This window comes from Sebastes umbrosus, chromosome 20 (genome assembly GCF_015220745.1).
Source record: "Sebastes umbrosus isolate fSebUmb1 chromosome 20, fSebUmb1.pri, whole genome shotgun sequence".
In the NCBI taxonomy this organism is placed as follows: Eukaryota; Metazoa; Chordata; class Actinopteri; order Perciformes; family Sebastidae; genus Sebastes; species Sebastes umbrosus.
The window spans coordinates 12,161,658-12,177,797 of record NC_051288.1 but is presented as its reverse complement, the minus strand read 5'-3'; the positions used below and the strand labels follow the sequence as shown (position 1 = coordinate 12,177,797).

At 41.8% G+C, this 16,140-nt stretch overlaps 1 protein-coding gene across 1 annotated transcript in view; it reads left to right on the top strand.

The window, feature by feature from the left end:
- The window catches only part of si:ch73-103b11.2 (early endosome antigen 1), a 54,587-nt gene that overhangs the window by 2,274 nt on the left and 36,173 nt on the right, over positions 1-16,140 (top strand). The window contains 2 exon segments of the mRNA XM_037755849.1: positions 2,529-2,606; positions 4,819-4,884. Coding sequence (XP_037611777.1) covers positions 2,529-2,606; positions 4,819-4,884 — 144 coding nt within the window.

Genomic DNA, 16,140 nt, shown 5'->3' with positions numbered 1-16,140 from the left:
TCAGAAGCTGAAGACCCGGGACAGGCCGACCATGTTCATTGTTTGAGTCCTACTACAAGAAAGATACTGAGGGTCTGAGAATCTCATCCTCTGCATATTTCCATCCAGAACTTTAGTCATTCCTTTTGCCGCCCCACCGATTTACCACTGCAGTAGTCATTTATGATGTGGGGTAGTAAGACTTTGGGGGGGGGGCATTGCGAAATGAACACACGCATACACACTCAAATGGATCCGTTTAGCCACTGAACCATTGAAGGGTAAAACATGACCTAGATTCATCTCGTCTACTTCTCTCTCTTGGGAGGACTTGCCATTGCTGCTGTCAGGTCATGTGAGGAGAGATGGGACCCTCAGTCTCAGCGTTTCTCCCTGGGCTTTAGACTAAGGCAAGGAGGAAGCTTGTGTCCCAGTGTTAGTGCGTTTCCCTCTCAACACTTGCCTCTTAGTCTCATCTAGGGCTGGGACGATACACCTATCGATACTATCACGATACTTGGTTGCCGATTCGATATCTATTGCGATTGTACAAGTATTGTGATTTGATCGTACGAATGGAAAAAAGTTGAATCATACATTTCTAGGGATTTTTATTTTAGAAAATATCAAAATGAATACAGTAAAAATGTTTGATTTTCGGCATGTATGTAGTCGGATGTCCTGAAGTCAAATATATCAGTCATTGTCAGGCATTATTTATTAATTAATACATTTCCCTCACAAATTAGGGGTATTTTCTTTTTAATTTATAAGGAACATGTATTGTTTTAAACTACTGGTGAATATAATCCATCCATCTTATTTCCATATATGTATTTTGTATGTACAGTTTTGTTAACACTTTATTTTGAAAACCGGACGTAGTCACACGTGTGTATACTTCCGCTAACTTTGCCAAGTCCGTCGCTAGCTCTCCCCTTTAGCTCCGTTCTCTTTAAACATCCATAGTCAGCTCCATCGGGGCTGTATGTATTTCACATAAATGTCAGTATATGGGTGCTCTACAGTAGCCTCGGCCGATTTGACCACGGAGACGTGAGTTACAGCTGGCTTGACCGCACGTTACCGCAATACGATAACGTTTCCTGTTTATGACAGAGTTGGCATGCAGCTTTAGCCACGATGTGTAGCTCTGCTGTTCCTGGCAATGTGTGAAACCCAAAGTGTTTCCACACTTTGCTGTATGTGTAGTGTTTACAACGTTGGATTTCAAATGTGAGAGTGGAGGTCTAAGCCACGCAGAACCTCCACCGTTTCATAATTTGTCGTTTCGGCTCACTGTGGCCGGCTGCAGTTTGTTTTGGTGACGGATACAGAACGGATATGATGTCATGTTACTCAAACTACAACAATAAAAGCGATAACTTGCGTCTATTTCTGTATAGACTCAAATGAAGCAAATATATAAATTCTGGCATTAAAAAATCAATTTCAAAATTGTGGGGAAAAAAATCGCGATACGTAGGTGAATCAGTTTTTTTCCCACCCCTAGTCTCATCTGTAAAGTGCTTTTCCTATGTGTCACCTCTCAGGTTGTCTTTCAAAAGTCGGAAGTTGTTTCTCTTTCATGTCTGCACAAACTCTTGGCTGACTGTCCAAGGTTAAAGTTAGGACTTATGATTCCTATTATGTCATTTTGTTTACAAAATCACTCAACTGAGAAATATGCTGTACCACCTATAATCAAATGGAAAAGCGGATTTCATGGTGGATTATATTTGGCTTTACATGGGATGAAGTTATGACTGTAACCAAAACCACTGACAGAGGGACATAGAGGTGCCAGGCGGCTGTAAATGTCAGGGCTTTTCGACTTGATTTGTAGGCTGTTGTTGAGCAGACTTGGGATTGCTGTTGGATTACGTAAGGTACTTAATTTGTTAATCTCTTTAGGTGTAGGTAAGATTTGAGTGTAAACATATTTAGTAAACGTGTGCTCCTGTACAACCCTGCAGTGGTTATGCAGGGCTTTTTTCTTGGCCTGGCAAACAATTGCTGACTACTAGTATGGCTTGAGTTCAAGTACGCACCAGAACGATTTAAGAAAGACTGCCAGGCCAACTTGCATTTCTCAGTTTGAATTGCAAATCTGAGGCCATGAAAGCTCCCAGGCTCTGTGCTGCTTCTCTCTCCTGTTTCTCATCCACTGTTTTTCTTGCTAACTTCTGCCTCTCGCTGCTCCCTCCACCCACTAGTCCACCCACTTAGAGGATCAGAGGGAAAATCATGTGTGTGTTAGCCTTTCCTTTTTTTCCCAGGGCAGCATGGTGCTCTGGAATACAGCCAGATGGAGAATGTAGCCTGCAGTCAACTCGAGGCAGCTAGTGACTAATACACACCTTCCCAGAGTTGAACAAAAATGTGTGTGTGTGTGTGTGTTTAATCCTGTCTGATATTGGGGCGCAATTTGAGGCCTTAAGAGACTAGCCTCCAGTTGTGAATTAAAATGTGCACAATTGAACTGTTAATCGATATGTTAATGTGCCTGTTTGCTTTCAAGACTATAACTGTGTTTTTCTCCTCACCAGGCAAAACCGATATATGGAGGATGGCTGCTGCTGGCACCAGAGGGAACAAATTTTGACAATCCCTTACACAGATCTCGAGTAAGTGGTTCCTTTGCTGGACTTGAAGCTGATTATGTTCAGAACAGAGCATAGTTTGGCCTATTCACCTCTTTTTGACTTCCTTTTAATAAACATTTGGTGGAGCTTTATGAAAACAAAAGGGTAGTGTTTAAAGGGAACAACTTCATTTGAGCCTTTGTCTGTAGCTTCTGCTCATGCCGAGAGTCAATAGGTTCAATAGGTCGATTTTTGTGTTAAACAGCTTTGAGTGAGATGGGTAAAGTTTAGAGCTGCAACGATTAATCAGTTAGTTGACTATTAAATTAATCGCCAACTATTTTGAGTAGTTTTTTAAGAAAAAAAGTTAAACTTCTCTGATTCCAGCTTCTTAACTTCTGGTTTCTTTACTCCTCTGTGACAGTAAACTGAATATTTTTGAGTTGTAGACAAAACCAGATGTTTGAGGACATCATCTAGGGCTTTGGGAAACCCTGATCAAAATGTTTCACCATTTTCTGACATTTTGTCGACCAAACAACTAATCAATTAATCGAGAAAGTAATGGACAGATTAATGGACAGTGAAAATAATCGTTATTTGCAAGTTTAGTATATCGGGGCAGCTCTAAGGACCAGGAAAGTTGAGAAAAGGCAATTGATTTGCCTAGCCCTTCCTTTAATTTTGTTATCCGTTCTGCCACTCATTTGACATCTGCCAAACAGGAGGTCTGGTTATTGTGGCTCCTGTAGCTGTTTCATGGATTCGGCAGCATCCCGTGGGAGGCCTGGCCCTCTATCAGAAGAAGGCAATAATGAGCCTAATATTGACTTTATTTCACGAGTCCTGCTCTCCCCTAGCATCATGTAATGGGAGCGCCGCTTCCTTTATCAGCTCCCAGATTATACTGTGGCGGTGCATCCCAAAGAGGAGTAGAGGGAATGTGGGGGAGGAGAAGGAAAAGTCCCAGTTCTCACAGCCACACTGATGGCTTCCATATGGGTTTTTTGGGGAAAAGCACCTCTGGATCCTTCAACTCAACTACTGTCAACAGGCTGCTGCTGCAGCGCTGACATCACTAATGTGTTCTGCCTATTCTTACAATCAGCGTTTTATGTATAATTAGTGGCCTGTAGTGCTGAGGTGAGCAGGTTGGTCAGGTTTTCACTGACCAACAAACAAACAACAGGGAAAAAAAGCGCTTACTTGTTGGATGAGTCATGTTTTAGAACCTCTTTAGTCTGACAGGTTGTGGGTCTGTGGCTGTAACAACAACAACAACACTGCAAGCCACTTATCTATCACCTTTTTTAATGGATATGACTGCAGTGTCCCTCCTAACATCTCCTGTGAAGCTTATCAGCACCCCTATTGAGACCTTGCGATGCCTTTTAGGTTACAAAGCAGCACCTCTCAATATTTCATGAATCAGTTGGAATCGGAGCCCAGGATATTTAACACTGAGACAAAACGGTGCATTAAGATAAGAGGGGGGCAGCGAAGAGCTCATCAAGCCAATGAGGAAGGAGATCAATGGGAACTGTCACCATATCATTTCCACAAATATCGACAGAATTACCATTCTAACCAAGAGATCAAATTTGACCTTGCCGTTAATAAAATATGATAGGCTTCATCTTCCCCGGTAGATCCATTAAACTCGTACACTTAATGCGTTTTGGGCAAACACTGACATGATACTTTCAGATATCCGTTCAAGGTTGAATGCATTTAATATCCTGTAAGACAGACTCATTCAGCTGAGACATAAAAAAACAGGGTTTTACTATCTTTGTTCAGTGTTCTGTTTATTGTTTTTTTTTTCTCCTCGTGCATTTATAAAGAAAAACAATGTGGTTTCCAGCTAGCTTGAAAAGCTTGTGATGTGGTAAAAAAGCGTGCCAAGAACTGATACGCCACTGCAACTGTTTCCCAAAGGCTTGCTAGCCAGTTTGTATTACTGTTTGTATGTGCACCAGTGTAGCGGCCAATTTTGATTGGAACATTTACAGATTAATTCACTGATCCAATGAACATATTTGGCTTCATAAACTAAATATTTGTCCATACTTGTAACCGTATTTGTTAAACTTTCATGGCTAAAATTGACTAATAATATAATAAGCAACAGCTTTCAACCCCATGCTGAATCTTTGCACATTTTCACATGTGGCTTATTGTTGGGATTGTTATGATATCTATGATGTGACCATGTCAGTAATTCAGTAATTTTTCTCCTTTTTTTTAAATGTAGAAATGGCAGAGGAGGTTCTTCATCCTTTACGAGCATGGCTTACTTCGCTACGCTCTGGACGAAATGGTGAGTGAAAGCTTTCATCCTATCAGCTGCTGAGTTTTGTTTGCTTTGACTAAAAATGTCTAAATATGATAACAAAGGCTGATATTTGAAAAATGGCCCGGTATGAAATCCTAGCTGGTGGCGCGGTTTATTTGAGTAAATAAATGATGGCAATGATGGCTCACGTGGTAAATTCAGCATCACGTACTGTCCATTTACACAGCTCTCTTGAGGATTTAAAAAAAAAAAAAAATTCACCCACTAAACTTATGATTGATTCCTATGTGCTTTTCTTTCTCTGTGTTAATCTGCTATTAATGACACTCGGCACAATATCGATCCATGAAAGGGAAGTGAAGTATGCCTCTTTAACTCCTGGAAGTGTTTCAATGTGAAACTGATGGAGGAGGTGTTGAGTTTGCATTACCAACATACACTCACCGGCCACTTTATTAGGCACACCTGTTCAATTGCTTGTTAACACAAATAGCTAATCAGCTAATCACATGGCAGTGACTCAATGCATTTAGGCATCTAGAGGTGGTGAAGACGACTTGCTGAAGTTCAAACCGAGCATCAGAATGGGGAAGAAAGGGGATTTAAGTGACTTTGAACGTGGCATGGTTGTTGGTACCAGACGGGCTGGTCTGAGTATTTCAAAAAACTGCTGATCTACTGGGATTTTCACGCACAACCATCTCTAGGGTTTACAGAGAATGGTCCGAAAAAGAGAAAATATCCAGTGAGCAGCAGTTGTGTGGACAAAAATGCCTTGTTGTGATGTCAGAGGTCAGAGGAGAATGGGCAGAGTGGTTCGAGATGATAGAAAGGCAACAGTAACTCAAATAACCACTCGTTACAACCAAGGTATGCAGAATACCATCTCTGAACGCACAACACGTCCAACCTTGAAGCAGATGGGCTACAGCAGCAGAAGACCACCCGGTACTAGCACCGGCCACTTTATTAGGTACATCTTGTACCTAATAAAGTGGCCGGTGAGTGTATAGCAGCAACAGAAAGTTAACACACAAATAAGAACAGATCAAAAAAATAGGCTGGCTTAATACGGAAATATGAAGAAATAATAAACAGGGGAAATTAGATCTTTTTATTTAAATGATAGTGTGTCTCAAATAAAGGGCTGGCACTCTTTTTCAGTTGAGTTAAATAAAGGCCCTGACCACTATTTGATCATTTACAACAGGTTTTGTTGTTGCTTGATTTACTATATAATACATCCTGTGACAGTAAAGTGGCTCGTTAAGTAATTAAAAAAAAAAAAAAGGCTGATTTCTGCTTTTTTGTTTCATTTCCAATTTATTAAAAAAGTTGCTTTCAGTGAAATCTTTTCACATGAGCATGTTGCATTGAAAACAAGAGAAAATAATGAATTTACAGACTTTAAACATTGAAAATGTTTGATAGTATAGGTTGAAGTGTAGTTATGTCGTCACTAGCACTTTGGTGTTTGTCCGAGGAATACCTAGAGGGTGTGATGGGCTCACTGCCACTTGACCAGTCCGTCGCCTCCCTGTTAACACTAGCGCTTTCTATCATACAACAGAGTATTTAGTGAATGTGTTAAACACTAAGCCAACTAGCACAGCGGTGTTGAAAGAAATGACGTGACACATGTGGTGTTGATAATAAAAGTCATGTGCAGAGCTGTGTGTGTTTATTTAAGTGGCTAACACACTTATTGTGCAAGAGCCACATGATAACTTCCTGTTCTGAAAGAAAAACTGGAAAAAAAACAAACACTCAATGCCAAGAAGATGAATGTCTTTAGTGATCTTTATTGGTGCCAAAAGTCAAATATGTATCAATTATTATAAAATGAATATGTATGTCCTTTTGAGTTTATGTTTTTGTAGGTCACATGTTTGAATACTATAGTTTATATATGCACTGCAGCACGTGGGCACGCTGTATATTGATTGACCCAAAGCAGCGCTCAATCGTTTGTTCTAAACGTGGATGTGCTTTGAAATGAGGTGAAAGCAGAAGTAGTTGAAGCAGCACATGCTTTGTTGCTTTTGACCCTTTCATACTATATGTGGCATTCTCTGGCAGAGGAGAGAGATGCTGAGAGGGTTTATGTAATAGAAGCAGCAGGAGCTAGGATGCTGTGTTGTTGTTTTTTTCTTTACTGTGCCCTTCAGGGTCATTTCATTCCCCCTATAGAAATCTGTTACATGTTGAATGGAAAGGCTAATATTTGCATAGTGTGTTTTTTTTTTTTAAAACCAAGGTTTTTATTTTAGCAAACATGCCAAAAAATGTTGGCCTAAATGTCTTCTTCAAACTGGAGCTAATAAATTGCATTCGTGAGGCACTGGTGAAGAATGGTGACACCAGAAGAAGGATGGATGATGTGTTTACTGTAAGAGAGAGACAAAGGAAAGAGGCGCATGTCCTCCTTCCATTCATCGTTCTCTCTGGATGTCACTCTTCATCTTTTCATCTCCGCTCTGAATGCAGGATCAAAAGGAGCAGGGGTCTGGAGCTTGAAATATCAAGTGACACTAAATATAGAACCTCACTCGTTAAACCAAACTCATTAGAATAATTGTTTAGTATTGAATAAACAGCTGCACAAACTTGGCTAATTGGCATACATATCCGGCACTCGTTTTCTGTGGACAAAGAGGTAAGCTGAATATTTGGACTGTTAGAGTAGGGTTAGAATCTATGAGTGGCATTATAGGATTTCATAAATTGCAGTTTAATGCCTTTTTCACTTTTATAGACAGTATAGGAAAAATACATTTAGCGCTGAAACATCGTGTGAAGGTACAATAAATATTAATAACACCGGAGCAGTTTGAGTGTGTGACTCATTGTAAAGTGGTTGGTTTAGTCGCCAGTATTGTTTTGCCTTTTTTAAAGTGATTTCAACTTTATTATTGCAACATTTTGTGTGAGCAGTGATGCCAAAATTCAAAACGTTATTGCACCAATGATGTGCAGTTGGTTATTTGCCCATACTGTGGGTGATGGGTATGGTTTTGAACCTACTATACACAGTTATGTAGAATGCATATAACATGAACTTAAAATATTCAATGCAAAATGCTTCATATTGCTACAATCAACATTAAGCACAAGAAAGAGACCGACATTAAGATCAGTTTAAATGCTGTATTGTGAATGACATCGGGGTCAAATGTAAAGACTGGCAGCTTTCGCCAGTCTTACGTTACTCCAGACCACATCAGAGCCCCCATCTGAGAGCACTGGTTGGGGTTGTAGATGAGGAGGTGCCCCTCTGTTTTCCTCTCGGCCTAGTTTTATGGCTCCTATGTCTTGGCTTTAACCAAACCCAGATGGACTGCGGTCCCAACCTGCAGGATGTGGCACGGCTCTGGGGGAAAGGAATGGGTTAGCAGAGGCCTGGGAGAGATCACAGTTTTTGAAGCCATCGATTTGGGGTTGCCCACCTACGGTGAACACCCAACACGATGCACCACCGTCATAATTTTATGCTAAACGCAGCTGTGGCTTTGAAGAGCCGTTGTGTGCAAGAGACAAGTGGTAAAAAGAAGAAAATGTAGCTTGAGTAAGAGAAAAAGCATTTCTGATTGGAAAGATGAAGAGTGAATAGCTGAAAATGTTGGCCTGCATAGAACATGTGCTGCCATGCAAGGCTAATGTGTTCGTGGATCGTTCTTGGCATAGGCCTCCGAAGAAGGGAGTTGAAACTTGTTGCGTCCAAGATAGCTCACTGAATTTTAGCACTGTGTATTTTACGAGTTGTGAACATGGAAATGAGATAACTGTATTCACAAAGTCCACTGTCAGTTCAGTCTCCAGTATTTGCTGAATGTACAAGCTAGATTTTCCCAGAGCAACCCAACGCAGTCATTTCAGGGGAGCGTTGCCAAGGCAACATGTTTTGTCCCTTTGTCCAGCAACCGTTGACCACGGCATGTGTAACATGGGACAGAGTTATTCTCTGTTTTGTGGAGAGCTCTGGCTGTCTCTGTCCTGACTGTACAGGGATACAGGACAGAACAGTCTGGAAGCAAAGCACGAGTGTGTGGGCTTAGATCGTCTCTAGGCTGTGAGCTTTCTAAAGTAGCTGTAGAAAAAAAACATCAGACACAGCATTGAAACAAATGTGCAAGGCTGGATCGGACAGAGGTATAGTTTGTGCTGAGCTGCACATGTTGGTGTGTGTGTGGCTGAATGCACCTGGGACCGAGGGGTGCTCTACTGCAGAGGCTGTGTCAGGAACAGGTGTTGCAAGGTTTGAGAAACCCTCAGCTTTAGCCGTCTTGAATTAACACAGTTGAGAGAAAGTGGTCGTATAATCTAGGGATGCTAATTTATTTATTTTTTCTAACAGATAACTGACCCTTGTTAACCGGTTATTAACTGTTAACTGACAAGATTAGTGTGTTGCATGCAGTGGTGCTATTTTTATAAGCCGCCCAGCTGCAATGATAAGCCGATGCACAAACAGGTTAAATCCATCATTTATCGCCAGCTGCAGTGTATGCACAAAAGGGACAACTGAGTACCCAGTTCACCACACCGTTAGAGTTAGCTCCCGAGTTGTCAGTAGTGTATCGGCATCACGATAGCGAGTGTCCAACAGACCGCACGTGTGTTTGTGCTACGGTCGCAGCTGTAGCGTTGCTGGTGGCTTCGTGCTCGCCGTTGTCACACACGCATACAGTCTGTCAGCGCGGCGTAACGTCAGCAGGTTACTGACAGACCGTGTGTGTGTGTGTGTGGCGGCGATGAGTGTGGGGTTGTCGGTGGCGTTATAGCTGTGAACGTAGCAGTGCAGTGTGTGTACATTTTATTTGTTGGTGAATAAATGCTACAACTCCTCAGACCCAAGCCAAGCTCCCGTGTCTTGCAACACCGGCTCAGACTCACTTAAGGTGGGCTGTTAAGGTGGACCAGCTATTCTCCTTTAAGTGACAATTCGCTCCTTTGAGTTTTGCTCAGCTTTTTATTTAATTTTTTTATATTTCTTTCAAGTATAGTAGTATAATCATTTAGAGGTAAGGTAATGAACAACATGAACAGAGGCTTCCCAAAGACAACTGTGTGAATAAGCTGTTCAGGTTTTTAAGTGATGTGAGAAACACACATACACACCCAAAATCCATTATCGCCTCATGGTGAAGGGCAGGTACGTGGGTGTAAAGAACTCTCCAGCTCAACAAAGCCACTTTAATGACATCAGTGCAAGTTAAAATGATCAACACCCACACTCTAATAGCTGCTTTGCGATGCGGTCCTAAATACCCCACACAACACCTACCTCCCATTGACCTTGCCTTGACCTAATTGCAACCTTTTCTTGCTGACACACTCGCACACCCCTCATCATATGATCTAGAAATATTTTTTGTGCAATGCCTCAATCTCTGTTGCGGTCTCTGAGCTCACACTGAATCACACACAGCCTCAGTTTCATTTACCTGAAACTCTTTTTATTACTGTTGACCGTTGTGTACAATATTTCCACACTTTATTTTTGAGGCCACTGGAAAAGACGGTGTGTTCTCCTGCTTGTCAATGTAATGTAGATTGAACAACCGCAGTATACCTGTTAATAAAACGAGGCTACCTATTGAGTTGCACTGCACAAAAGGCCCATTCAGAGACGCTTGAATTGCATTTGCCTTTAGACTGTATTGACTACAGTTGACTGTCTGTACCACAGCCATATCCCTTGTTATTCAAAGGAGAACATGATGTTCTCATGACATTTCAGTTGTTGAAGTCATTCTCATTTCATCTTAGCTCAATTAATTTTCCTGTGTTTACTGGAATTGAAGTAGTGGACCCCTGCCCCGTAGCATAGTCCAAGAACCGAGAAGGTTTTGACAAAACTTCCCTCCATTTCCCACACATTTGTGCATTCTTTTAACTTGAGGCACACTATTCAGTTGCCTCTCTCCTGAATCTTCCAGACATGAGCATATACAACCAGTGAGCAATGTGTGCCCTCAGACTTTTAAGACCTTTTGACACGTTGAAACATGCATAAACTCTCTCCCTTCTCTAGCCCAGTGAAACATGAAATTCAGGGCTATTTTAAACCAATTTTGAGGACCTTTTGTCTTGTGTTGGTTTGGGAATGAGGAGAGTTTTCTAGGGAATGGATGAGTGGGCAGGGCCTCTGAGCCGCGTTGTTGCCTTCAGGCACTGTATGCGGGAATAAGTGGAGGCTGACCACCCCACCCCATCAAATTAGGGCTACTTATAGTGGAGCTTCAGTCTTCAACTCACAGCAAGCCTCGGGGAAACAGAGGGGAGAAAAAAAAGGCTGCCTGGAGTACACAAGTTTGTGTTACAGTACAAGATGGAAGGAAGGATTGGAGAGAGAAGCGGACAATTTAGAGGTAAAAGGGTAAAGAATAAATGAGATGTCGGTCACAGCTCGTGTTGATAACAGTGTAAGCCCTCCATATTGGATCATTGTGGGTTGTTTACTAAGTGTGTGTCCTGGGTGAGGCGTGTGTTGGTTTTATAGAGATATGGTGCGTGAGAGTCTTCTTTAACCCCTGCCCTTCCTTCCCCATGGTTCCAGTAGGAACTGATCTGCTGGAATGTAAACAGCCATGGATTACAGTGGGGTCACTGTTCCCATTGCACAAAAGCCACAAAACCATGGGAACAGCCATTCACACAGCTTGTAATCATCAGGGTCTACAACACTGTAACTGCCACTCAGCCCCACATCCCAAAGCTATCGCCCACTTTACTATATTTATAAAATTCCCTTGTTTTTGTTTTCATTCACAGAAATAGGGAATTTTTTTGTGGATTCTCGTCACTGTTTTATCCCAGGAATTCCCAAGCTGTCGGCTGGGGGAGGCTGACCGCAATGAGGGTGCAACACACAGGGCGTTATCCACTCCAGTTTTAGCAACCACTGTGCAGGTATCACGACCAACCAGTAGTAGAGTCGAAAGTTCAGCGACAAATGCATGAACCCTCACCAGCTTTCCCACCTGCAAACACCGTTGTTGTGAAACAAAATTATTATAAATATTTTGGTCAAACAAACCAAACTCTTGCTCTAATTGACTGTGTAATTCCATAACTTTAATTATTTGCGTAATTGTGCCAGACCACAACACAAAAGGTAAACTGGAAGAGGTAGCAACACTGTGAACACACTACATGTTACGCCATATCACTGACTACCAGGGTGGCAGTCTACATCCTCCCCTTGGCCACCAAGTGATTGGGACTGCTTTGCATTGGGAATTGGGAATAAAATGAGTGAAAGAAAATCCTCAAAAATTTGCCATTGGTGATGCTTTTTAAACCGCTTGTCTGGACTGATCCTCTGTACAATGATACACTATGCCCCCTCATGCCAACAAAAAATCCAGTGTGAACAAGTTTTAAAGATACTGTACCACACCCAATGCTTTCCTGTTTAAAATGGATTCTTTCCTCAGGAAAACAGGCACTGTAATGTGGAGGTGTCATCCTAAGCGTCATCAGAAAACACAATGCCTTAGCTTTTGTAGCAACTATAGTTACTTAAGACAGGATTATATTTAGTCTTTCTTTCTAGATGTCAAGGCAACATAGCACAGTCTTGTCTACACAAACCAAGCTCCATGTATAAGTCTCCCCGTCAGATCCAAGCCAAGATGTCCACATTACTCTGTTTGATCTCACGAGAAATGATCGACCTGACACGGCACCCAACAAACTTGACTACAGCTTCTAGAAAAATCAGACCAGAAGTAATTTGGTAGTCTGAAGGGATCGTACATCCCTGCTTAAGCAGAGGTTCTTAACCACCAGCTCACATTGATCGCTAATCAAGGGCCTTGCTGTCCTCCAAGTGACCCAATATGCCTGTCCACTTTCCAACTCAGTGCTTTGCTTTTCTGAAGAGACAAAAGTTTACCATTACCAGGAGAGTATGATTAAGCTGAATACAATGAAAGGTCTCATGGACGATGGGCTAGGTTGCCTTTTCACTTGATAAATGACCAATCTGGCTCTCTGTTGGGCTTTTGGTCTGATTTTCCAGAGTCTTTTTATCTGTGCTCTTTAGTTTTTGCCTTGGCTTTAGCCACTACATCATTCCGGATGTGGCCAAGATAAAAATCTTATCTCCTCCACTTGTTCCCTGTTTGAATACTTCAACTTCTTAGGTCAGAAGTACAGTAACCCTGTCTGGCTCAGGACCAAGTCTGCTTTCTAAACATTAAACTGCATTTAGCCTGGATGTGAGCCACTATTCTACATGGCACCACTTTGGTCACTTTTATTGTCTTTATCTTTAAAAGTGTCATTTAAAGCTGTTACTGTCATTAGCGTACAGACACACATGGCGAACTGCCCAGAAACAAGACCCCATCTGATTTGAAACCAAACATAATTGTGGTTTTGGTGTTGTTCTAATGGTTCATGCTTTCCAACTGACCTCCCCCTCACCAACTCCCGTTCTACATTTTGTGTGTGTGTGTATGTGTGTGTGTGTGTGCGTGTGTGCGTGCGTGCGCGTGCGTGCGTGTGTGTTCCACAGCCAAAAGACCTAATGAGTCTAAAAATAATGGCTTCAAATTACTTATTAAATTCAAATTACACTCAATAAAACAGCATTGTTCTCCAGTATGCACACTCAAACACACAGAAAATGGGGGGCTAAGCTGCCCCGCTTAGATTGGATGCGCAGAAAGTGCTCCCATTGAAAATGGGACCGAATTCATTGACATGTATTGACCTGGAAATGCAAAGACAAATTGGTGAAACTCAGACCACATCAATGAGTCGGCGTTTGTCTTCTCTTAACGTATCATAAATGAAAACTTTCATAATGTAACCACTGGTTATAAGGTTCTACTTAAACTTTGAGCTTTAACTAAGGTAGGCTGTAAGCAAGTGGAGACAGTCCTTGTGTTCAACTCTGTGGTCTATCATTATATTAGTGTTCACTGTTGCGTGAGCCTGCCAACAGGATCATTTAACACAGGGCACTAGGTCTATCAGCGCCATTGTAAAATAGTACTATATTGCTCATAGCAAATGGTTTCAGTTTTCTTTTGATGTGGGATCCAGTTGATGGTGAACTTTTTCTTGGTGAATATGATTGCCATGTTGGGCTGAGCCAAACGCTTGATGGCAGTCCACTGTTGTGCCATGGTGAGAAGTTCTTAAAGGCTCTTTTTTTTTCAGGATGTCTTTTTTACCATCCTCCTCTTTGTACCCCCTTCATTTTCTTGTTCTTTTTAATGATTTCCAGCTATTCATTATCCAGAGAAAGGCTGGCTCCAGGAGGCTTTGGCTAAACCAGTGTCCACTCTCGCTCGCACGGTCCCCACTTTTTACTTTCCCATTACTCAGTCCGATTCACTCTCCCGTCCTTTTTACCTCCTCACTTTCTCTCATTCTGCCACTCTCTCTCTCGCATCTCTGTCTTTCATTCCAGCTCTCTCTGGCCAATAAATCATTTGTGTTGGAGAGAGCAGCCAGCAGTATTGTGCAACTTCTCCCCCCCCCAAAACCCTCCCTTGTCTATAAAGCCAAACACGGCCTGACTGACTGCTCGCTCAGTTTGTTCTAAACACTAGACCAGGACACTGACAAAAGGTTTCATTTAAAGCATCAGGGTGAGAGGTTAGCCAGCTCTGAGACGGGCACTAATAAAACAGTGGGGTAGGTGTCTGCATATGCGATGGGTGGGGGTGTAGGGACCTTGGAAAGTGAAAATACTGCTATTGTGAATAACCCACAGATGGACACCACTGTAACCCACCAGTATATTGAGGTCATATTTGTGATTAAATAACATCTGGCTACACAATTTCTCATAAGCTATAGCTGTGTTTTAGGTTGTGTGGATGGATGACAAGAGTTGATGAGTTACATCACTGCAGTACAACGTCTCAGTTGGATGAAGTCCAGTCGTAAACTGGCCCCAGACCGAGTGTCTAATAGACTGCTGCCTTGTGATGGCCTGCAGTAGCCACAGCTGCAGTTGAATGTCTTTCCGAGATGCAACAGGTGCAGGTGCATTGGATGACCTTTAACCTTTCACTTCAGCTTGACGACCTGCCAATCCAACCACCTGTTGAGGTCGGAGCTTTGCAGCCAAGATATTTTTAGAAAAGAAAGCAAGAAAGTGCAGCCTTGGAGTTTGGTCTGGTAGACATATCTAGATGGAAATATTTGATATACAGGTGAAACTATCTCTTGAGTAAAAGCTCTTACTACCATTTCTGGGCATTGTTTCATCCGTAGGTCTTGCTTGTAAAATCCACATAGCCTGCAACGTAAGTATGTTGGCTTGTTGCTAATTGTTGTTGGGTGAGCCACTCGCTCGTTAATAACCCACTCCAGCTTCCTCAGGACCTGGCCCAAAATTCCCATCTCAAGCAGCCATGGACTGGCGTGCCTCCAGCCTCGGCACCTAATCAGCTTAGTGCTCTCTCCTCTGTGCTTTCTCTCGGCTTTAAAGAGAAAGCACCCAAAATGCCCCCGCTATATAAATAAACTCCAGTCCTTCTGAAATATCAACTACTGAATGAAAAAACGTCTGAAAACAGATTGATATGTAATAAAATCAAAAACAACACTGCAATATAATACAGATTTTTATTATAATACCATAAATAAATGCAGAAATTATGAAATGGGCCATCTTGTCTGTTTTCATCAACTTTGAGCTGTCCTTTCAACATATTGTGTTCAGTTAATACTTAGACATCTTTGACAAACTGATTATCTGATATATGCTAAAATATTAAGATGCCCAAACAAGAATACATACTGTAAATATTCTCAGTTGAATCAGATGGTTTGTTTTCATAATCACTTAACTTGGTATTGAACCTCAATACTTCTTGAGTGCTGACCAAATATTGTATGTAGCACTGATTAAAAAAAAAAAAAACCTGTCATGTGCCAATGGTTGGTCATTTTCTTAGTTTTGTTTAATTGTTGTTTGATAAAATAATGTCTGGTTTAACCACAAATTTGTTTTGTTACCTGAGGAATTTTCAAGCCTCTAAAGTTATCTGCCGTCAGCACTGTTTTGTGCAGGTTATCTGCTTACCACCAGTCCTGGGCTTGTAGGAAGCTGCTCTTCAGCCCTGTGGAAAACCAGCTAGCTCCAGAAACCGAGGAATTAGCTGAATTCCCAAAGGAACATTTTCCTATCCCTCCCCCATTTTCCCTTCTCTTCTGCCTGATGGGCTAATTTGCGTTGACTTAGGCTTTGGCAGATTTGCAGTCATTATCAAAGAGGTAGTTGAAGCCTGACTGCAGGTCTTATGTAATTTC